Source organism: Papio anubis, chromosome 16 (assembly GCF_008728515.1).
Source record: "Papio anubis isolate 15944 chromosome 16, Panubis1.0, whole genome shotgun sequence".
In the NCBI taxonomy this organism is placed as follows: domain Eukaryota; kingdom Metazoa; phylum Chordata; class Mammalia; order Primates; family Cercopithecidae; genus Papio; species Papio anubis.
The window spans coordinates 8,279,846-8,303,993 of NC_044991.1; the positions used below are offsets into that span (position 1 = coordinate 8,279,846).

Below are 24,148 nucleotides of genomic sequence, written 5' to 3' on the forward strand. Positions count from 1 at the left end.
CATTAAATTGATATTCCTGTTGAGGCGAGACAGACGATGAACCACCCAGTGAGTAGGTCGTATATCTCAGATTCGATAAGTGTTGGGGGAAACTCAGCAATATAAAGGGGGGTCAGCATGGGAATGGAGAAGTGCCTGGAATGAAGGAGGCAGTTGCACATCAGGGCTGGGCTTGTCCAGCGGGAGAACAGTGGGTGCAGGTGCTCTGAGGCAGGAGCAGGCGTGGGGTGTCCCAGGAGCCGCAGGGGGGGGCCATGTGGCTGGTGTAGCCTGAGCTCACGGAGAGTAGAGGGATAGGAAGTGGAAGGAGATGCACCCAGGTAGGGAGCATTGAAAGGACTTGAGCCCTTACTCTATGTGAGACAAGGGAGGGGGTGGGATCAGACCTAGATTCTGATGGACCCTCTGTCTGGGTGAGGGACACCCGGTGAGGAGCTACTGGAAAGTCCAGGCAGAGGTGACAGGAGCCGGGGCCAGGGTGGCCTCAGGGAAGTGGTGAGCAAAGCGGGTGAAAGGCTAGAAGCGGACCCAAAGGGACTCGGGGAACGGTTTGCTCTGTTCCCTCCAGGAGGCCTGAGCCTGGGGGTGTTTGGATCTGGGTCTGCTGGGCAGGTGTCAGGTGAGCTGTGGACTGGAAGAGCAGGCGAGGAAGGTCAGAGCGTGACTGAGCCAGAGCAAGTGGCAGGCCTGGGCCTGGAGCCCACGCCTTCGTTTCCCGTCCTTGTCTTAAGGCTGGGGGTGTCATCGCTTTTCCAAGAAGGCTCTGAGGTAGAGCATGAGCTTGGCCCCTTTCACCCCCAGGAGCCCTGGGGGCTGCATTTCCTGCCTTCTATGAGCCAGTGTCTAAGTCAGGGTCTCAACCATGATGCTGGCTCCCCTCCTTCGTGTGGGTCTGACACTGGCGTGAATGTTCCTACTTTGACGTTGCCCTGTTGAGGAGCTTCAGGGTGAAGTGAGCCGCAGGCCCTGGGTGCCACTGTGAAGTCCAGGAGGGCTCTGTGCTTGGCCTGGACTCCAGCCCAGCCAGAGGGACGAGCTGAGCCAGGAAGACTCAAGATGGGTGGGAAACACTTCCTTCAGCTTCCATGAACCCAGGGTTAGGACGGAGACCCGCCGGCTTCAGGCCGCCTCCCTCCCCAAGCCAGCACGTGTGTGCAACTGCCATGTGCCCAGCCTGGGCCTTTCTTGCACACCCCTGACTCTCGCCCTCAATATATTCCCTCCCTCCCTCCTGCTTTTCCCATGATGATAGCAAGTAGGGTATCTCTCGATTTATTCACTACTGAGCAGCCCCCAGGCACTCAAAACGAGGCCAGGGGAGGAGCTAAGGCGTGGACACAGAAACTGGGCTTCAGGCACAGGTGACAAGGGACTCCCCCCAGCCTGCAGACCCCCACCCAGGCTTACAGGAGTGACCTGCACAAGTGCCCTCTGTGTACACGAAGCACAGTGGGCAAGGGGCAGAGTGGGGCCAAGTGAGATCTTAACCCTGAGCCCCCCACTTGCTGAGCCCCCCAGCTCCTGCCCTACAAAGATGGGACCGGACCACAGGGACTGGATCACAGTATCAGGAAAGGAGGGAGCAAAGCTCAGAGCCCTGGCCTTGAGTTCTGGTCCCAGCTCCCTCCCGTCCAGTCTGGCCTCAGCAACTCCCGCCTTCCTCTTCCTCCTCCTCCTCTCACCACCCTGCCTGTGCTTCCAGGAATGTCTGCAAAGTGTCTCGTGTGTGCCATCACTAGGCTAAGTGCCAACAGCGTGAATGCAAGTCCTCTTGTCAAGTTTGGACCCTCTCTGAGCCTCAGTTTGTTCCTCTAGAAATGGGTATAAGGATAGACCCTGCCTATCAAGTGAACATGGAAGGAGATTCCACATTTTTTTTTTTTTGAGATGGAGTTTCACTCTTTGCCTAGGCTGAAGTGCGATGGTGCAATCTCGACTCACTGCAACCTCTGCCTCTCAGATTCAAGTGATTCTCCTGCCTCAGCCTCCCAAGTAGCTAGGATTACAGACGTGCGACACCACACTTGGCTAATTTTGTATTTTTAGTAGAGACAGGGTTTCACCATGTTGGCCAGGCTGTTTTCAAACTCCTGACCTCAGGTGATCTGCAGGAGAGCACTTCTGAGGCACCAGTTGGGTGCCTGACACACAATAGAAGCTTCCTGCTGCCCACATACCCTCTGTACCTGGGGAGGACAGCTGATGTGAGAGCCTGGGCTGGTAGGGAAAGAGAACGCGGAGGCCAGAGCAGCTGCTGTGTTTGCATTGCTAAAGCAGCCCTGGGAGCCCCAGGTTCACTGCTGATGCCCCTGATGGCAGTGGCAGAATGGGTTATGGAGACAGTCCAGGAGAAAGAGGTTCCCTCCAGGCACAGAGGGCCCAGGAGCACCTGCGGTGGTGGATAGATGAATTGAAGCTGGAGACTACCAACCAGAAGTGGCAGAGGGTGGACCCAAACCGCAGCTGGCAGCTTTGGGGACAGTGAGGACAAAGACAGAGCAGAGTGTGCGAACCCACTGGGGTGAGTCTAGAAGAATGGCATTGCCTCCCAGGGGCAGTGCCTGCACCTGAATTCTGCAAAGGCCAGGCAGGAAGGGCATGGAGTTCACACCCCCGGGAAGATGAGAGCTGGAGGGTGGCAAGAACTGAAGATGCATCAAGTCTGCCTGGAGGGGCTGGGGCGGGAGGGATGGGGGTGGAGCCCAGGAATGGATGACCCGCAGGTGGCACAGTCAGCCCTGCCCGCAGGCCCTTCAACAGCAGAGGCCTCCCAGGCCCTCCTTGTTCTCTGTGTTCCAGCACCTGGGATGCCTCCCAGAGATCTCCTCCTTTGCTTTCTGGACCCAGCTCCCATGTCCCCAGCTCAGAGAGGCCCTCCCTGACCCCATGGCTATCTTCCCTGACACCTCCCTTGCCTCTGCCCTCGTCATCTGCAGGTCGCCTGAGCTTACTCCATTTCTTCCTCAAGGCCAGCTCTGTGAGGCCGGGTACCTCTCAGCCTGTTACCTGCCCAAGCCCCAGCCTCTAGCACACGGCCCCCCACATAGTAGGCCCTCAATAAACATCTGCTGAAGGGCTTACCATTTATAGTGCCCTTTCACACCTGTCATTAAATTCATTCATTCAGGCTGGGCGCGGTGGCTCAGGCCTGTAATCCCAGCAGTTTGGGAGGCCCAGGTGGGCTGATTGCCTGAAGTCAAGAGTTCAAGACCAGCCTGACCAGCATGGCAAACCCCTACCTCTACTAAAAATACAAACATTAGCTGGGTGCAGTAGCGCATGTCTATAATCCCAGCTACTCAGGAGGCTGAGGCACAAGAATCACTTGAGTCTGAGAGGCGGAGGTTGCAATGAGCCGAGATTGTGCCATTGCAATCCAGCCTGGGCGACAGAGCGAGACTCTGTCTCAAACAAACAAATCATTCATTCATTCCTCAAATTGATGTTAGCTGAGTACCTACTATGTGTCAGGCCCTGTACAGAGGCGGGGAGCACAGCAAGCTAAACTCTCAGTCGGCTGGGGAGATCAGCTGTTACGCTGTCATGGCCTGTTCTGGCAGAAAGGAAGTAGGAATCAGCAGGGCTTAAAAGCACAGACTCAGGCCTTTGTTCAGTTGCAGTTCTACCACTCACCAATTTCTGCAAGCTGGGGCTGGGTGCCCTGGGCTTCAGTTTCCCCAGTGGGGATGCCAAACAGAGGAGCTGTGTCATGGGGTTGTAGAAGGCACAGAGGGGCCGCCGGTGTGGGTCTGAGGCGCTTTGAGTACCAGGAGAGGTCTCTCTCTTGAGAAGGCAGCGATCACCATGATTTCTGCCATGAGAGCAGGTTTGGAGGCTCCTGCCTGGCTTGAGGGGTCAAAGTGGTCTTCCCAGAGCAGGCGCCCCCTGCAGCTGGCCCGTCCCCATCCTCAACCTCTCATGGCGTTGGACACAGCAGGCCTCCCACCTCACAGCACCCTCCTCCTCTTGGTTCCAATATGCCATGCCCTCCTGGTTCTGTCCCACCCCATGGGCAGCTTTGCTGGGTCACCCCCTTCTCGGTGACATCTAAATTCTGGCACATCCCAGGCCCCTTCCTCCGAGCCCTTCCGCTGTCTGTCTGTGTTCCTGCGGTGAAAGCTCTGCTCTGCGGGCGGCATTCCCTGTCCACAGATGCTGCTGCTCAGACCCCTCCCAAAGCTCCAGACCACGGTCCACAGCCCCACGTGGGAGCCTGAGGGCGCCGCCACCTCATGCATCCAGAGCAGTGCTCCTCAGTCCCCAAGTCCTCTGCATCCCAGCACATGTGCTCCAGATGCCCAGGACCAAGCCTTGGAGTTGTGCTAGGCTCTTCTGTCTCCCCACACCCGCCCCTCAGTAAGCCCTGCACTCAATCTGTCCCAGAGCCAGCCCCTTCTCCGGGGCTTCCAAGGCATCCCAGGCTCAGGGCTCCATCACCCTCTCCTGGAATATGGGTCTCTGCTGCCACGCCCTGGCTTCCGTTACACCCTGGCTTCTGTCTTTATGCTGTCTGTCCTGCCAAAGCACAGCCCCTGCAGTGGGGGGGACTTAGTGTCCCCAGCGCCTGGGGAAGCCTGGCACGCAGTGCGTGCTTGTGGAAGGAATGACAGGATAAATGCACGCGAGGACCTGGAAGATAAGGCAGAAGTGGCCAGGGTGTGAGGTGGCAAAGGCACATTATCGCTCCCATTTTACAGAGGAGGAAACTGAGGCCCAGCAGGCTTTCTGAGCTGCTGATGGCAGCACCCCTGGTGTGTAGAGCTGGATCTCAGCCCAGGCCTGGTGACTCCCTGTCCCACCACCATCTAGCAGGGAGGGGAGACTTGGGCCACAGAGAGCTGGGCACAGTGGGAGAACCCACGATAGAGATTCATCTGAAAATCACAGTTGAAAGGGCAAATGTTGGCCCCGAGGACAGAGCGCTTGGTGGGCAGGGATGGCCAGGGATGGGCAGGGAGCAAAGCAGCCCCATCCCCTACAACTCACACGTAGTACAACGTGAGTTTTCAAGAAGGCTCCCTTACCACCCTGGCTAACACACGGTGAAAACCCGTCTCTACCAAAAATACAACAAAAATAGGCGGGGGAAGGGGCGGGGAACCGGCAGGACCGCCAACACAGAGGCCTAAGGCGGGAGATGGGGTGAACCCAGAAGGCAGAGCTTGCAGTGAGCCGAGATCGCGCCGCTGCACTCCAGCCTGGGTGACAGAGCGAGACTGTGTCTCAAAAAAAAAAAAAAGAAGGCTCCCTCTCTGCTCCACTGGACCCCTTGCCCTGGCCCAGCCACCCCAGCACCCCCAGGAGGCCTCTCTCCTGGAGATCCTGCCTCTTCCCCTTGCCAGCCCCAACCTGCAGTCCACCCTGCATCTGTGGCAGCAGAGGGAGGCTTATATAATGTAACTGCGGCCACTTCCCTGCCCTGGTGGCCAACACTGCCCTCTGGGTAAACACCATGGCATTTGGCCTTTCGTGGCCCCACCCGCGCTGGGCTGTGGCTCATCTCCTCCTTTCTGTCTAACTGTCCATTCTTCTGTGCGTCTGTGACACTCCTGCCCCCGAGCTGTTCACAATGCGTAAGACGCTTTCTCGGATCGGGAGAACTTTGAAGTTCCTCCCGTGTCTTCAGAAGACAGTACAAGATGATCCTGAGACGTCTGCTTCAGTCCCCTGCAGACTTGGGGCTCCTTCCTGGGACCCCGCAGTGGAACTCACTTCTCTGGCAACCCCATCAGTCTCACTAACAGAGCCTCGAGGCCAGGCGTGGGTCTTGCTTACCAGGGGGTCCTCCATGCCCAGCCCAGGTCCGGTGCGTAGGAGGGCCAGGGAGAGACACCAACAGCTATCTGAGCTCCAGGGACCTTGCTTTCCAGCCCCAGCAGGTCCAAAGATCTGAGCCCAGGTCAGCCTCCCGGGAGAGCCACTGCCCATGAGCTCACATCCTCAGCCCTGGCGGTGTCCAGGCCGGCCAGCTCAGCGAGGAGACAAACACTAGGTCCCCAGCTGCCTTGACAGGAGGAGGCACCGAGGTGCACTGGGGTGGACCACAGCCTCTGACTGTGACGGTGCCCTCAAGAAGCAGGTGGTGCAGGGGAGGCGGCCCTGGATTTGAGGACACATATCTGGGTTTGATCCAAGGACAGCCTTTTACCAGCTGGACAAGCCTCCACTTCCCCCTTCTGTGTTTGTTTTGTTTTGGAGATGGAGTCTCACTGTTTTTGCCCAGGCTGGAGCGCAGTGGCACAATCTCAGCTAACTGCAACCTCCACCTCCACTTGAGGTTCAAGCAATTCTCTTGTCTCAGCCTCCTGAGTAGCTGGGATTGATTACAGGCGCTCACCACCATACATGGCTAATTTTTGTATTTTTAGTGGGGATGGGGTTTCACTATGTTGGCCAGGCTGGTCTCAAACTCCTGACCTCAAGTGATCCGCCCACCTTGGCTTCCCAAAGTGCTGGGATTACAGACATGAACCACCGCACCTGGCCCCCTGTCTGTTAAACGGGCCATTCCATGCCCACTTCCTCTGGCTGTTATGAGAATTAAATGAAAATAAGGACAAGTCCCAGCAGACTTCGTAAACTATCAAGTGCTACACAGACGCCAGCACTTCTCTGTGTCTGTGAGGCTTACACGTTCTAACTAAGCAGAGCAGTGAAAACTCCAGCTCCTGTCTCGTCAATATCTTGGTGAAACACAGATCCGGATTCAAATCAAATCTTGCCTCTGCCACTTCCTGGTTGCATGGCCTCAGCAAGTCACCTGCCCTGTCTCAGCCTTCACGCCCTCATGTACAGAACAGAGAGGGTGGAAAGATTCACCTGCGGTGTGCAGAGGGCCTGTGAGAGAAGGCAGGTCAGGTGTTGAGAGCCCTACCTGGTTCCATGCTCTGAGCCATTATGAGCTGTGACTGGGGGTGGCGCCAGCTTCTGCCTGCGAGTTAAGTAGCTCTCAACGGCTAATCCCGCAGTAAATGGGCTGGGGGTTGGCAGGAGGCCAGGGTTTTTAATTAGCTTCTGCCCTGAGATGAGGCAGTTGTGGCTCCACTGTCAGCAGTGGCAGTGTGGTGCCTGCAATGAGGGAGGATGTCCAGGCCATCTCCCTCTGCCTCTGGAGGGCCGCCTGTACCGCCTCCTGACTCTCCCAGCCTTCACCTCCTCAGCAGGCCCAACCCAGCCTCCACCATGACCAGCGGGAGCTTTCTCCAGCACAGTTCTGACCCTGGCGTTCCCACTTCCAGTCCTCAGATGTTTCCTGTGCTCTTCACACAGCCTGCGTGGCCACGCCATGCCTGTACCTCCCAGGCAGAATTCCCTCTCCGGTCACACACTGACCTCTCTCTCTCTCTCTCTTTTTTTTTCTTTTTTTTTTTTTTGAGACGGGATCTCGCTCTGTCGCCCAGGCTGGAGTGCAATGGTGTGATCTCGACTCACTGCAACCTCCGCCCCCTGGGTTCAAGTGATTCTCCTGCCTCACCCTCCTGAGTAGCTGGGATTACAGGCGCACACCACCACACCTGGCTAATGTTTATATTTTTAGTAGAGATGGGGTTTTGCCATATTGGCCAGGCTGGTCTCAAGCTCCTGATCTCAGGTGATCCACCTGACTCGGCCTCCGAGTCCCAAAGTGCTGGGATTACAGGCATGAGCCACCGCGCCCAGCCTATGCTGACCTTCTCCAAGTGCCTCGAGACCTCCAGGCCTTGGCACATGCTGTTCCCTTTACCTGGGGCTCCCTCCTCCCTCTCTTGCTAAATGAACTTCTTGCCCTTGGGATTTCACCTTCAATATCGCTTCTGCCCAGTGGAGCATTGGTTTCCTCCTCATGTGCCAGAGGCTCTGTGCCTGGCGGTCAACCTGCATACCAGGTTTTGGCAAAACTACTGGTTCATCCTCCATCTTTTCACTGGTCCCTAAACTCCAGGAGGGTAGGGACGGTGCCTACCTCCTCACACTGCCTGGCTTGCCAGTGCTATCAAGTGTGTTGGTTGACCAAGGGCCTTGTAAGCACCACCTCCTAAGCACCAGGCACCGACTCCCTGTGCCCTCCTTGTATCTTTGCAACAATCTCACAAAGGAGGGTTATTGCTGAAGAAACCAAGACCCATGGCTGAGCATGGTGGCTCACGCCTGTAATCCCAGCACTTTGGGAGGCCAAGGTGGGCAGATCACGAGGTCAAGAGATCGAGACCATCCTGGGCAACATGGTGAAACCCTGTCTCTACTAAAAATACAAAAATTAGCCAGGCGTGGTGGCACGCACCTATATTTCCAGCTACTGGGGAGGCTGAAGCAGGAGAATGGCTTGAACCCAGGAAGTGGAGGTTGTAGTGAGCTGAGCGCACCATTGCACTCCAGCCTGGGTGACAGAGCAAGACTCCATCTCAAAATAGTAATAATAATAATAATAATTAATTAATTAATTAAAAAAGAAACCAAGGACCAGAGAGGGGAAGTGGCTCTCTCGAGGCCAGAGCCAGTGACAGCAGAGCAGGACTGGACACTGGACCTGGCTGGCACCACTAGGGGCCCACCCACAGCTGCTGGCTCGGTCCCTGGGGCCCTGCCCTACTGGCACTGGGCCCAGTAGCTTGTGTCCCTACCAGCCAGGTGCTCTGTCCAGGACACCTCGTGTGGGCCTTTTCCATTTCCTGTGTCTCCAGGTGCAGGAATGGCTTGACGCAGGTCTTGTAGGCATTTGCCATGTTGCCCTGGAGAGGGTGAGTGGGAGGGACTGAGTGACGAATCTCTGTGTGACCTCATGACAATCTGCCATCCTTTCCCCTGGTGGGATCTGTGCGAGGAGGAAGATGAGTGCCGCTCTTCCCTGGCCCTGACTCCTTTCTCCCTACAGAAGCAGATGCGGGGTCCAGGGAAGGACCCCACCAGGAAGTGCCCAGATCCAAGATCTGCCAGCAGCCCCAAGCAGCCTCCTTCAGAATCCATCTACACAGTGAGTCCCGGGGCCCCGCTCCCTCCACTTCTCTCAGGCCTGAGGCAGGGTCTGTCTTGTACCAGGGTCTGTCTGGCTCAGTCTTGTACCAGCTGTGTGACCTCTCCTAGCCTCAAGTTCCTCATGTGTAAAACGGGGACAATTCTCACCTCATGGAATTTCTATGAAGCTGAAAAGAGATGACATGTGCGGGGCCCCTGGAAGGCATATGAATGTCAGGTGCCCCCCAGGCCCTGTTCCCCTCCTTGGCACAGCCCCTCATTCTGGGACAAGGGGTAGTGAGGGCACAGGTTGGTGAGGAATGAAGGAAACTCCTTCATCTGACCAAACAGCCGTTACCACTTCCTCCTGTTTTTATTGCACAAACAACAAAAAATCACAAAAAGAGGAAGAGGTCAGGCGCCATCCCACGCCCTTAACACATCAGTGATTTTTAATTATTTGCTCTCCCTCCCCTCCTAGCATATGCAGACATTGTCTTACATGGTCACAGTCACAGCAGAGACACGTGTTGGGACCCTGTTTGTTCCACTCTCTGCTGTGTCATAGGCATTTTCCGAAACAATCTTCCTGGAGATGCGGGTGCATCTTCAGGAAGTGGACGGTAGGTGCAGCGTAGGGGCCGAGGAGGCCAGGCCACCCCAGCCCGGCCAACCAGCCAGCATGCAGCCCTACGCCCAGTGGCTGGGGCCTGGGAGGGCTGGGAACACTCTTTTTGCTGTGTTCCTTTCGACTCCACAAGCAACATATGCTCCAAGTAGAGCAAGTGAAGAACAAATGCCACCCAGTGCCAGCTGGGGTCCCCATCCCGTGAGATCTGGCACCACCAGGTGGGCTCCCCACTCCACGCCTGGAAGGCACACAGCCCTTCTGGGGCCCTGCAGGTTCCCCAGGTGCACGCTCCCTAGGTGCACGCTCCCTGGTTGTGTTGGCGCTTGGATTCTGCTCGTACGTGCTGCCATTTCTGTTCCCACAACAACGACTCACTCTAATAATGCCACAAAATGCCACACAGAGGACGTCCAGGATATGGCCTTGTCTGCTGAGGATGGGGCAGGTGGCAGCGAGGCCAAGGAAATGTCCCTGTGGGGCAGTGCCAGTAGTCCCAAGTGAAATGTGATGGTTCTCAAAGGGCTTTCAGCTTCCCCATCCCGGGGAGTTTCCGTCAGCCACGGCTTTGCACGCGGCCGGAGACTTCCTCATACTCTCTCCTGTCTCCCAGCATCTCATAGTGGTATTTTCCCTACCAGGGATTCTGGTGTCAACTGTTAGATGAAAATATTTCTCTCTCTCCCTCTCACTCTCACTTTCCCTCTCCCCCAACATACACATATGTGAGAGAGAGATATATATATATATGAAGAAAATAACCAGCATCCTAATCCCATCTTCTCCCAGGATAAATACTAGGAACATTGACTAATATATTTTCCAGTATTTTTTCTATAAATATATACAAAGAAACCCAGACACATTCACACATACTTCTTTTTTAATTGGAGTAATGCAGCTATTTTTTTTTCATGAACATCTCATGAACATCTTTCCACACGAATAAATATCCTTCTGTGAGATTATTTTTAGTTTTTTTTTTTTTTGAGACGGAGTCTCGCGCTGTGTCACCCAGGCTGGAGTGCAGTGGCGCGATCTTGGCTCACTGCAAGCTCCGCCTCCCAGGTTCAGGCCATTCTCCTGCCTCAGCCTCCGAGTAGCTGGGACTACAGGCGCCCGCCACCACGCCCGGCTAGTTTTTTGTATTTTTAGTAGAGACGGGGTTTCACCATGTTAGCCAGGATGGTCTCGATCTCCTGACCTCGTGATCCGCCCGCCTCGGCCTCCCAAAGTGCTGGGATTACAGGCTTGAGCCACCGCGCCCGGCCTATCCTTCTGTGAGATTATTTTTAATGGAAGAGCTCTTTTGAGCAGAGCTGCTTTTTTGCCTGGGTTTCGAAGTCTCTAGGACTCAGGCCGACTTCTCTGGAGTGAGGTGAAGAGACCTAACTGCCTGCAGGGTTGCAAGGCAGCTTGGAGAGTAGAGGTCATAGAACTTTGCTAAGCCCTTGACATAAGGGTCTACCAGCTGAGATTGGGCCTGGGCGGAGAAGAGTGACAGTCACAACAATAATGATGATATCAAGAGCCATTTGTTGTGGGCCTACTATGTGCCAGGGGTCATGGCAGGACTTTACGCCTGTTATATTTTATCAATCCTCTGGATAAGGTTTTAGGGTAAAGGTGTTGTCCCCATTTTCACTTTCTTTACTTTTATTTTCTCTTTCTTTCTTTCCTTCTTTCCTTCTTTCCCTTTCCCTCTTTCTTTCTCCTTCCTTCCTTCCTTCCTTCCTTCCTTCCTTCCTTCCTTCCTTCCTTCCTTCCTTCCTTCCTTCCTTCCTTCCTTCCTTTCTTTCTTTTTTTTGAGGCAGAGTCTTGCTGCGTCGCCCAGGCTGGAGTGCAGTGGCATCATCTCGGTTCACTGCAAGCTCTGCCTCCCGGGTTCACACCATTCTCCTGCCTCAGCCTCCCAAGTAGCTGAGACTACAGTTGTCAGCCACCATGCCCAGCTAATTTTTTTGTATTTTTAGTAGAGACAGGGTTTCACCATGTTAGCCAGGATGGTCTCGATCTCCTGCCCTTGTGATCCACCCGCCTTGGCCTCCCAAAGTGCTGGGATTACAGGCATGAGCCATCGCGCCCAGCCTTCCTTTGGATTTTCTACAAACCTAGTCATGTCATCTATGAATAATGCAAGTTTTACTTTTTCCTTTCCAATCCTCATTATTTTATTTTATTATTATTTTTATTTGTTATTATTATTTTTTTAGACAGAGTCTTGCTCTTGTTGCCCAGGCTGGAGTGCAATGGTGCAATCTGAGCTCACTGTAACCTCTGTCTCCCCTGTTCAAGTGATTCTCCTGCCTCAGCCTCCTGAGTAGCTGGGATAACAGGCGACCACCACCACACCCAGCTAAATTTTTTGTATTTTTAGTAGAGACAGGCTTTCGCCATGTTGGCCAGACTGGTCTCGAACTCCTGACTTCAGGTGATCCACCCACCTTGGCTTCCCAAACTGCTGGGATTACAGGCGTGAGACACCACGCCTGGCCTGTTTTATTTACTTATTTATTTTTTGAGACAGGGTCTTTCTCTGTCACTCAGGCTGGAGTGCAATGGTATGATCTTGGCTTACTGCAACCTCCACCTCCTGGGCTCCAGTGATCTTCCCACCTCAGCCTCCCAGGTGGCTGGGATTATGGGTGTAAGACACTGCATTTGGCTAATTTATAAATTTTTCGTAGAGAAGAGGTCTCACTATATTGCCCCGGCTGGTTTTGAGTTCCTGGGCTCAAGTGATCCTCCCACTTCTCAAAGTGCTGGGATTACGGGCATGAGTCACCGCACCTGGCCCAATCCTGATACCTTATTTTTTTTTCACTTTATTGCACTGCCTGAGGTCTCTGATATAACCATGGTGAATAGAGGTGATGATAGCAGGCATCCTTGTCTTGTTTCCCAGTCTCCGGGGAAGGCTTTTTGTAAATATATTCTTCCTTCTTTGGGCGGATACTTAAATAATGTCCTATCTTTCTTCTTTTCTAATTTCTGCACTTACAGCATGTATTTCCCTTTAATAGGGCTTTAGCTGCATCCCACAAGTTTTGATGTCATATTTTCATCATCTTTCGGTTTAAAATTTCCATTGAGAATTCTTCCTTGCCTCACTGGTTACTTAAATGTGATTTGCTTAATGTGATGTGGTGGCACACACCTATAATCCCAGCTACTCGGGAGGCCGAGGTGGGAGGATTGCTTGAGCCCAGGAGTTTGAGACCAGTCTTGGCAACGTAGCAAGACCCCATTAAAAAAATTATTTTAAATTAATAAGGATATGGAAGGCCGAGCGCAGTGGCTCACGTCTGTAATCCCAGCATTTTGGGAGGCCAAGGCAGGTGGATCATCTGAGGTCGGGAGTTCAAGACCAGCCTGACCAACATGGAGAAGCCCCATCTCTACTAAAAATACAAAATAATTAGCTGGGCATGGTGGCGCATGCCTTTAATCCCAGCTACTCGGGAGGTTGAGGCAGGATAATGCTTGAACCCAGGAGGCAGAGGTTGCGATGAACCAAGATCGCGCCACTGCACTCCAGCCTGGACAAGAGCGAAACTCCGTCTCAAAAAATAAATAAATACATAAATAAAAATAAGGATATGGAATATTTTATCAATATGATCAACAAACTTGAACTAATTCACATATATAGAGTACTCATTCAACCAGGCATGGTACATGTTATTTTCAAGTGCACACAGAATATAAACTGAGCCATAAAGCAAGTCTCAAAAAATTCAAAAGGATTAAAAACCACACAGAATATACTCTCTGATCACCGTGGAATTAGGTAAAAATAAAAAACACCACATAGCCATAATATAATTAGACATTCAAAACTGTTGAATGAGCACTCTCATTCATTAAGGATTAATAATTGATCCTTACTAATTAAACTTTTTTTTTTTTTTTTGGCTGGGTGCAATGGCTCAGGCCTGTAATCCTAGCACTTTGGGAAGCCGAGGCGGGCAGATCCTTTGAGGTCAGGAGTTCGAGACCAGCCTGGCCAACATGTTGAAACCCCATCTCTACTAAAAATAGAAAAACTAGCCAGGCATGGTAGCGCGCACCTGTAATCCCAGCTACTCAGGAGGCTGAGGCAAGAGAATCACTTGAACCTGGAAGGCAGAGGTTGCAGTGAGCCGAGATTGTGCCATTGCACTCCAGCCTGGGCGACAAGTGCGAGACTCTGTCTCAAAAAAAAAAAAAAAAAAAAAATCTGCCGGGCGCGGTGGCTCACGCCTGTAATCCCAGCACTTTGGGAGGCCGAGGCAGGCGGATCACAAGGTCAGAAGATCAAGACCACGGTGAAACCCCATCTCTACTAAAAATACGAAAAATTAGCTGGGGGCGGTGGCGGGCGCCTGTAGTCCCAGCTCCTCGGGAGGCTGAGGCAGGAGAATGGCGTGAACCCAGGAGGCAGAGCTTGCAGTGAGCCGAGATCGCGCCACTGCACTCCTGGGCCACAGTGCGAGACTCCGTCTCAAAAAAAAAAAAAAAAAAAATCTGAGTTTGCTTTGAGAGAGATGCTGTTTAGATATTCAAGTGGGGTTGACTCTGGTGTTCAGAGGATAGATGGTCTTCGGAAGCTTGTGGTTAAATGAGATCACCCAGCGAAGGGAGTGAAGAAGAAAAAGAGTCCCAGGATGGGCTCCAACTTTTACTCCAATCTTTACAGTTCAGGGTTCCACTGGTTCTGGAAAAGGAACAAGTGAAAGGGACTGAGGAGGTGTGGTGGTGAGGCAGGGGAGGATCAGGAGAGTGTGGAATGTTCTGGAAGCAAGTGAAGACAGTGTGTTGAGGAGGAGGGAGAGCTCAAAGGTGTCGATGCTGCTGATTCATCAAGGAAGGTGAGGGCCGAGAACCGTCCATTGGTTTAACAATGTGGAGTCAGTGGTGACTCTGAGAAGGAAGGTTCTGGTGAAGAGGGCCGCAAGCCTATAAAGAGAAACAGAAAGAAGAGGGAGAGTGGCTGAAGGTGAGAGGGCCCTGTCAACACTGGAGGAACTCTATTCTAAGGTGTTGTGGAGAAAGGGCAGGGAGCTGGAGGGGTATGTGGGCTCAGGGAATTTCGGATGGAAGAAATCATAGCATGTTTGCAAGCTGTAAACCAGTATTGTACTGTTCACCCTATTTTGCAGATTATGGAACTAAGACTCAGAAAGTGTAAGTAGCAGACCCAGTAAGCAAAAGGATAAGGCTCGGATGGGGGTTTTGGTGGGTCTGTCTGACCCACCCCGAAATCATGCTTTTAATATGTCAAGTTTTTTCTTTTATTTTTAAATTCATTTTATTTATTTTTATTTATTTTGTGACAGAGTCTCGCTCTGTCACCCAGGCTGGAGTGCAGTGGCGTGATCTGGGCTCACTGAACTTCTGCCTGCCGAGTTCAAGTGATTCTCCTGCCTCAGGCTCCCAAGTGGCTGATACTGCAGGCGTGCACCCCCAAGCCTGGCTAATTTTTGTATTTTTAGTAGAGACGGGGTTTCATCATGTCGGCCAGGCTGGTCTTGAACTCGTGACCTCAGGTGAGATTCGCCCACCTCGGCCTCCCAAAGAATAGGTCAAGTTTTTTAAAAAACAAATTGAAGTAGTACAGCTTTTTTAATTTTTTCATGTCATAATATGCCATGAGCACTCTTCCACATGAATAAAAAGCAAGAACTGACATAATTAAAAGGAGAAATAGACAAATCTACAATTATTCTGGCAGATTTTAACTAACTTCTGTTAAAAATTGAGAAAACAGACCAAAAAAATCAGTAAGGACCAGATGTGGTGGTATGCACCTGTAATCCCAGCTAATCGGGAGGTTGTGGTAGAAAGATCACTTGAACCCAGGAGTTCAAGACCAGCTGGGCCACATAGTGAGACCTCATGAAAAACATTATTTATTTATTTATTTATTTATTTAGAGACAGAGTCTTGCTCTGTTGCCCAGGCTGGAGTGCAGTGGCACAGTCTTGGCTCACTGCAACCTCCACCTCCTGGGTTCAAGCGATTCTCCTGCCTCAGCCTCCCAAGTAGCTGGGACTACAGGTGTCCACCACCACACCCAGCTAATTTTTGTATTTTTAGTAAAGACGGGGTTTCGCCATGTTGGCCAGGCTGGTCTCGAACTCCTGACCTCAGGTGATCTGCCGTCCTCAGCCTCCCAAAGTGCTGGGGATTACAGGCGTGAGCCACCACGCCCGGCCCGCTCCCTCATTCTTTCAGCTCTCTGCCCTAATGGGACCTTTCAGTGCAGCCTTTTCCTGACTTCCCTTTCAAAATTGCAGCCTCCCCTCTTTCCTGTCCCATCCCAACCTCCCTATCTTCTGCCTCTGAGTCTCTCCAGTGTCTTCATGGCCACCTTTTACTGTGATTATTGTCAATCTAGAGCCTCCTGGCGCCCAGCACACAGTAGGTGCTCAGGGGTCACCTATTATATGATGGGCAGAAGCCTGTTCTTACCTCCCATGGTGTCCGGGGTTCCATGGGGCCCAGCACAGGGAAGGGGAGACAGTAGCAAATGTGAGGCATCAGGATGTGATCTGTATCCTCCTTCAGCAGCAGTACTCAGACCCCCCACCCACCTGGCGACTCTGTCCCAGCCCAGCCTGGCCCAGCATCCTTGATCTTGCTGTCAGCCTCCAGTCCCTCCTGCTCCTGTTCCTGCTCCGAGCTGCCCCCGGAGGGACCTTTCTAACACACAACTCTGGTGCCTGGTGAGGAAGGCCTTTAGGGGCTCCCCATTGCCAGTGCCTGGTCTAGAACTGAATTGCTTCTCCACGGAGTGTGCTCCTTCCCGAACAACACCCCCAGATCTCACCCATCACCCCCAATGTCCAGGACCCTCAGACTAGGTCCAGGTCCAGGGACGCTAACTGGCCTGCCTGGAGGAAGGCCTCGGCATTGACTTCACACCTCTGCCATTTGGATGACCACTGGGGTCGGCACCATTGCCCACTGGGCAGCAGGAGGCAAAGGGCCTGGATCCCATACAAACAGCCACAGCCCAGCCCAGCCCCCAGCCTCCAACACCCAACCTAGCCCAGGCCAGCCCAGCTCCCAGGCCCCAACACCCAGCCCAGCCACAGCCCAGCCACAGCCCAGCCCAGCCCCCAGGCCCCAACACCCAGCCCAGCCCAGCCCAGCTTCTAGCCCCCAACCCCCAGCCCAGCCCAGTCCAGCCCCAGCCCCACAAGTAGCCCACTCCAAGGCCTGTGCAATCTCCCAGCAGATATACCTAAGGGAGAGCCAGGAGGGGATGGTTCAGGGGCTCAAAGGGTGTCCTGTTGCCAAGGCTGCACCCTGCATTTCACAGTCTGGTGATGCAGGTCATACCCTGCATATAAATGCACTCCAGCAGGTCAGGATTTGTCAAAGGCCTCACTCAGCAGCTGCTAATTGGTGGCCACCTCCACAGCCTCCCTTGCCCTCAGCCCTGCAGCTGCTCCTGCCCTGCCCACTGCACCACTGCCCACTCGTCTATTCTCCGACTGCCCCACTGTATGGGTTGGGGGCCTGCAGCGTCCCAGGACAGGCTAGTCTTCTCTGGCCCTGCATCGCCTGCCCTCTCTGGGCTCATATGTTCTGGGCAGCCTGGCTGAGCTGGACAGGAGGGAGAGGGAACCCCAGATCTGCTCCCCTGCCAAGACATGGGCAAGGAGGGTGCTCCCCTCCCTTCTGTCTGTGACCAGAATCATCCAGCTCAGAGAGACTGTCAGATCTGTGAGACCTCGAAGGGGCTGGGCCTGGGTGGGTGGAGGGTTGGGAGCACAGAGGAACATTCCCATCCTGGGTGCCAGGCCGTGGCTGGTGCTCCGGGCAGGCCTTGGAAGTTTCTCTCCACTGGAAATGAGGCTTCTTCCTGGGGCAGCTCTAGTCCCTTTCCTACAAGGAAGAAGGTTGGAAGCCCCTCTCCCTAGACCCAGCCTGTTTCTGGCTCAGAGACCCCTTGAACTCGTCCCCAGGTCCGCCCCACCATCCCCGTGTCTGATGCCCTTGAAGTGAGGGTCTCCCAAGCACCAAATGGTTTATTACTTGGATTTTCATGCCCAGCTGCCTCTTGGCGCCTGCCTCCCTCCCTCCTTCCCTCCCGCCTCCCGCCCTCCTCCTGCCTCTGAGCACCACCTGTCTCTCCAGCCTGCCTCAGCAACCCCTGCTTGCCTGTTGCCAGGGAAACCGCCTCCTTGGCAACCAGCCGGCATCCATATGACACGTACACTCAGAAAGGAAAAGCTTCTGCTCTTGCTTAGGCTGTTGGTGAGCTCTGCTCTGAAGCCCAACAGGTTCTGAGGGAGGGTCCGGTTTGTGATCCCAGAGAGGGGAGGTGGGCAGGCATCATGCCTCTCTTGACCATTCAACAGCAGCTTATTAAGCACGTACTACTTCCCTGACTATGTGCGTGGCCCTTTGTGCACAATATCTCATTTAATCATGCATTGAACCTGCAAAATAGATGTGATTATTCCCATCTTACAGACGTGGAAATTGAGGCATGGAGAGGTTAAGGCTGTCAGAAGTCAGAGCCGAGATTTGAACCTACTCTTGTCTAACTTTAAAGTCCCAGTTCTTTCTACCATCTTGAGGTCTCTGGCTAGGCCTCTCTTAGCTGGGCCAAGAGTGAATGGGCCTAGGACACAACCGAGTGATGGGGAAGCCCCCTCACTGTAGTTCATCTGGTGCTGCTCCCTTTGTGCCAGGCACCGCTGTATAATCAGAAACCTAGAGATAGACTAGGCATAGTCCCTGCCCTCAAGGGGTTGCCAGTCTGGTGAGATGCTGATGGGAGCAGGACTCTGACATAACCCAGTGCAGGAGCCATGAGGCCAGGGGCAGGGCCTCCAAGCCCAGCTGAGCTCGACACTGACCCGGGCTTCCTGGGAGGAGGCTTGAGCTGTGGGGGGCCTGTGGTCAGAGAGTGGGTGGCAGGAGCTTGACACCTCCAGGGAGGCGCATATGGATGATGACGGCAGCCCAGGTGGCCCGGGAGGTGTGGCTGAGGGACATGAAAGGAAATTGACAGGCAAGGGGGATGAGGGGTGTGCTGAGAACCAGGACCGGACTCTGGAATCCCCCAGCAGGGCACAGGCTCGATGGCCAGGGAGTGTGACCCCAGTGGGTGCCTGGGTTGTCCTTGAATACAGGCTGGGGTGGGGGTTGGGGAGAACTAGAGGGTGCGGGTGGGTGAGAGGAGAGGACCCTCATAGGGGCCGGGGCTTTGAACAGGGGGGTAAAGGCAGAGATCATGGGGGCATCCTGTTGGAGCAGTGGCCACAGGTATCATGCAGGGGGCTGCTGGCTGCAAGGCCCTTAAGAGCCTAGGGACAGCGGGAGGAGGCCTGGCCCTTCCTCTTGCCAGCCAGGTAGAAGCCTGGATAGAACCCTCCAGGTGGAACACAAGGCTCTACTGGAGGACCTTAAGGGGGGTTAGGGAGGTGGCTGAGAACAGAGAGGGGTCAGCCCTGTACAGGCAGGGAAGGGGCAAGGTGACTCTGGGAAAGGGGGTGGCAGGTGAAAAGATGTGGCTGGGCTTTGCCCTTGCCTGGGGTCCCACAGTGGGGTGTGTAACAGGCAGGGGGCCGGCTGCTGGGGCTGGGGACTGCCCTTCTGCACACTTGCCCCTGATCATGGCACCCCGTCTCCTGCAGGCTCTGCAGCGCCGTGAGACGGAGGTCTACGCCTACATCGAGAGTGAGGATGGCTGCCCACCCACCGCCAAGCAGAGCCCCCTCTCCCAGGTACGCAGGTGCTGGGACACCACGCCTGGCTTCTCACTCCATCTGACCCTCCCGTCACCGGTGAAGTGGGGGCGGGGGGCAAATGGGACATGGAAATGAGCCCCCTGCTGTGGAATCCCAGCCCTCTCTTGGTGGCAGCTGGCCTGCTGGTTAGGAAGACTGGTGGGCCTGAGTTCCTGCTCTGTCCCTTAGCCACTGTGCAGCCCTAGTCGAGGTGTCTGACTTCTCTGTGTCTGAATCTCATTTTGTGCAGACTGAGCAACCTAACAGTGCCTACCTCATAGACGTTCAGTGAGGGTAGAATGTTGTACTGAGAGAGCTGCCTGGAACGGAACCCAGCTGTGCCCATGCACTGTGAGCTATTGTAACTACCACTGGGCACAGTGTCCACACTGGCCAATCAGACAGGGGTGTTAGGCTTCCAGCTGCCCCCAGGTTGGGGTTGGCTAAAGTCTGGAGTTAGAGAGTGAGCTAGTAGAAGCTGGGCTGGCCTGGTCCGGGCTCTGTGATTGTCATGGTAGGGCCTCAGGCATATTACCCAATCATATTTTCTCTCTCTCTTTTTTTTTTTTTTTTTTTTTTGAGACAGAGTCTTGCTCTGTCACCCGGGCAGGAGGGCAGTGGCCGGATTTCAGCTAAATGCAATCTCTGCTTCTCGGGTTCAAGCAAGTCTCCTGCCTCAGCCCCCCGAGTAGCTGGGATTACAGGTGCCCACCACTATGTCCAGATAATTTTTTGTGTTTTTAGTACAGACAGGGTTTCACCGTGTTGGCCAGGCTGGTCTCGAACTCCTGACCTCATGATTCACCCACCTCAGCCTCCCAAAGTGCTGGGATTAAAGGTGGGATTAACGGGCCCACTGCACCAGGTACATACTTTCTCTCTTAAACCTGTTTGCTCATTGGTAAAGTGGATGAGCAATGATTTCCTGCAATACCAACTGCCCCTGAATTCAAACGTGTTCCAAGCTGAATAACATCTGCACCAGGGCTTTCAGCACTGTGAAGTGTGAGGTATTGTTCAGCCAGAACAGGAGCCCACAGGCCTCTTGGAGCATCCATCGGGGGGTGTGGGCGGCTGGCACTTGGCCTTCTCTGGCCCAGGCCAGCACTGTTTGTTAATCGCCTATTCTCATAGCCCTTTCTATACTCAGCCCTCAACTAGACCCTGAGTGAAAGCAGGGCTTCCCTGACCCTGGGATCTCCAGGGATACCTGGGCCATCTCAGGCAGTGCCCACCCTGTGCCAGGCCCCGGGGTGCTGGACAGGAGAACTAGGCATGTCCCTGCACTCTGGGAGCCATAGTCTGCAGGAACAGGTGACTGACCCCATGGACACACAGAGGCATTTGTAGCCCTGTTGTGAGGGATGGTCTTCTGGGAGGGACCAGCCAGGACAGGGAGAGAGGGGGTCCCTCGGACCCTACGATGAGCCCGCAGGCAGGATGAGTAGGAGGCAGTCATGGAACAGATGTGTCTTTGGGAGGAGGTGTATCCCACACAGAGGGCAGAAGGCAGAGGGCAGAGCTGTGGGGGAAGCTCTGAGGCTGGAAGGGCAGACCCATGTGGATGGAGGGCAGCGAGCAGGGGTGGGGAGCGTGGTGGGGGAAGAGGCTGGGGAGGTGGGTTTGGAGACAGAGGGCAGGCCCCCCATCAAAGCTACACAGGAAATAATCTGTTGCCCTCTGGCTAAAACTAAATTAGTGCAAGTTCATTGCTTTCCTACCTAATGGTCATTCTCTCTCTTTCTCTCCCTCCCTCCCTTTCTTCTTTTCTATCCAGGAGAGACTGCATAGATTCAAAGATGATGGCGAACTTAACCTGGTCTATGAAAATCTCTAGGATGGGCTCCACTGCCCATAGAGCTTGCCCTGGGTCAGAGGACGGGGCAGCCCCTGCCACCAAAGGACTTGACTTGAGTTGGGAGTAAGGCCCCCAGGGATACCCCATCATCTCACATTCAAGGCCCTTCCCGCCTTGGCATGCCCCACTGCCCCCATTCTATGCCCCAGCCGCCAAGGCTTTCACATCTTGCGGCCTTTGCCCAGGCTGTTCCTTCTGCCAGGCAGGCCCTTCTTCCCTGGCACAACCAGCAAAGTGCCCCTCAGTCTTCAAGGGCTTTCCTGGATGCCACTCTTGCCCAGAGCCCTGCTCACTGCCTCATGCTTACAGAGCAGCATGCTCTCTTGGCTCTCTTGGCACCAGACAGCTGGCACCTCAGCCAGCAGGGCAGCCTCTGAGCTGAGGGAGGTCCCTGCAAGGGCCCCTTAGCAGCGCTGTGTGGGGAGCCGAGGTGTGGAGGAGCTGGGGAGCAGCTATGCAAACCCCTACCTGCCCAGCTGGGCCAGAGGCACGAGGCAGCCAGGCAGGGTGGGAGCAGGGGCTGGCGTGGGAGGTCTGGGGGACAGACAAGGATGATGGACCCCACAGAGGCAAGACTGGGATCAGGGACACATCTGGAGGCCCAGGACATGGCTGAGAGGTGGTCAGCAGGCTGGGGGCAGAGAGGGCTTGAGTACAAGCCTGTGAGGAAGGAGATTATGGCATGTTTGGGATGAGGGCAGAGGGATGGATGAGGGGAGGAGGGTGCTGGCTAAACAGCAGCTGAATGAATGGCCTGAAGTTCCCCCTCCCCCAAGGGTCCCCGCTCCCATTGGTCTGGCCCTGTATGCGCACTGTGTCATCTCCTTGGTCACCCTCTGCTCCAGGCCTTCCCCACTGCAGGACCTCAGCTGTCCCTCCTTCTACCCAACGCGCAGTCCCCCAGAGTTCCTTCTGTCTGGCCTATCCTGTGCCCACCACCTGCGGCTTCATCCAGTCCTCCTGCTCTGTCTTTATCTGCCATAGGCCCCAGCTCTGGCCCCCTGTGGATTGAGGTCCCAAGTGGTCCAGCTGTGGGGTTTGGTGCTGGGACCCTCAAGGGCAGCCGGAAGGTCCCTCTGAGGCAGAAGCTCAGGCCCCATGGGGACAGTGGCTCCCTAGTGCCTGGCCCTGAGCCATTTCTGCTGTTCTAAGTGCCCATATCACCCTCACTTCCTCCTCACAGCAGCCCTGCACTGTGGCCAGAAACCCATCCACAGGCAGGCAGTGGCTGGGGTCTGGGTGGCCCCGGGCTGTTAGGCTCCGCTTCCTCCCTCCGCTCCCCCATGTCTCCCTGAGTTCTCCCACCTTTGCTCATTTGTGAAATGGGCAGGTCAATCCTCCCATACCCCGTGTGGGCTGCCCCAACCCCAAATGTGCCCAGGGAGGGTGGGGTACCCAAGGCACAGGCCCTGGCCCTGCCCCCAAGCAGCACTGGGCTACTGCTCGCAGAGGCACCTTTGGTTCTGCAGGTCACGCCCCTCCCTGCGGAGAAGGGAAAGCTGGTTGTAGAGGCTGGGCACAGATTGGCCCAGAAGAAGTCCCTGGGCCCTGCTAGGGTGGCACCAGACTTCTCTGGTCCCGCAGGACAGTCAGTGACCTCCCAGCTTGGTTCTGGGCCCCCGCCTGCAAGCACACATGGCAAGGAGGGCTTTTGCAGGCTCACATAACCAAGTGGCAAGGCCCCTGCTCCCAGAGGCTGGATTTGAATGAACTCCAGGCCTGTTTGGGGAGGTGAAGCTGCCAGGTGTGCACAGGGGCCTCCCAGGCTCCTGGCTCCACCAGCCTGAGGCGGGGACAAGGGTCAGAGCAACGGGGGACAATGCCGCTCAGGGTGCAGTGAGCTCCCCTGGGAATATTGAAGCCAGCAAGACCAGGAGAGCGCCACCTCACTGGGCCTGCCTCCCCCACCTCCTGGGCCTCTCTGACCTCAGCTCCTGGACCCTGGATCCTCTGGCTGGGACTCAGCATATTCCAGTCTTTTTCAGGGGTAGAGAGGGGAGCCTGGGTTGAACTTTACCACCATGCCCTGGCCCAGGCATCACAAACACGGCCTCCCTGTGGCTGCCCTGCCCCCGACAGACCCCGATTAAACCCACACCTGGCCTTGGCCCTCCCCTGCTCCATACCTTGCATGGTTTTTACCTCACTTGGAATAAAATTCCAACTCCTTCCTGTGGTCTAGGAGGTTCTTGGGGCTGACTCATCACCCCTCTGGTGGACACAGACATTGCCAGCGTGGTGGTCGTCTGTGCTTGGTTCAGGGCAAGGCTGGGAGGCAGTGGGTGCCAAAGTCTTCAGTGAGCAAGGAGAGAGGCTAGGAGGAGGAGGAGGAAGAGGGCACAGCGTGGAAGGACAGGACCCTAAAGGGCTTTGACCCAAGGGAGGGTGGGGTAAGAATGTTCTGAGACATTCTTGGGCGACAAAGAGGACTGAGCACCTGTTCCCCAGCTCCCAGGACTGAGAGCCTGCAGAGACAAGCTGGGGCAGGGCGAGGGGTGGCAGGGAACTTCAGGGTGGGAGGTGCATGGGGCAGGCGGGAGAAGGAAGAACAGAGAGGGCATGAATGGAAGCTCCTGGGGTACAGGCTTGCTTTCCGCTATGAATGGGTGGAGGAGGAAAGAGAAGAAAATTGCTTTAGAGAGCCACGCAGGCTGGGTGGCCCCAGGGCCTCCCTTGAATCCCTGCTCCATAAGGTGGACTTATGGACTTGTGGATTTGGGCGAGTCACTGCCCACCTAAGCCTCAGTTTGCAGTGACAGTTAAGACAGCTCATGCCGGGCTTGGTGGCTCATGCCTGTAATCCCAGCACTTTGGGAGGCCGAGGTGGGTGGATCACTTGAGGCCAGGAGTTCGAGACCACCCTGGCCAATGTGGCGAAACCCCGTCTCTACTATAAAATACAAAAATTAGCCTGATGTGGTGGCATGCACCTGTAGTCCCAGCTACTTGGGAGGCTAAGGCAGGAGAATCACTTAAACCTGGGAGGCAGAGGTTGCAGTGAGC

At 54.8% G+C, this 24,148-nt stretch overlaps 1 protein-coding gene across 3 annotated transcripts in view; it reads left to right on the plus strand.

Annotated features, from left to right (window-relative positions):
- The window catches only part of NFAM1 (NFAT activating protein with ITAM motif 1), a 49,187-nt gene extending 25,872 nt beyond the window's left edge, over positions 1–23,315 (plus strand). For 2 of the 3 annotated variants that reach the window (XM_017945352.3, XM_031656233.1), the window contains 3 exons: positions 8,852–8,950; positions 19,195–19,284; positions 21,065–23,315. In XM_017945352.3, the coding sequence (XP_017800841.2) occupies positions 8,852–8,950; positions 19,195–19,284; positions 21,065–21,124 (249 nt within the window). In that variant the 3' untranslated portion in view covers positions 21,125–23,315. The remainder of the gene's footprint in view (positions 1–8,851; positions 8,951–19,194; positions 19,285–21,064) is intronic. The other variant, XM_031656232.1, reaches the window with a different exon arrangement.
- Positions 23,316–24,148: the final 833 nt, after the last annotated feature.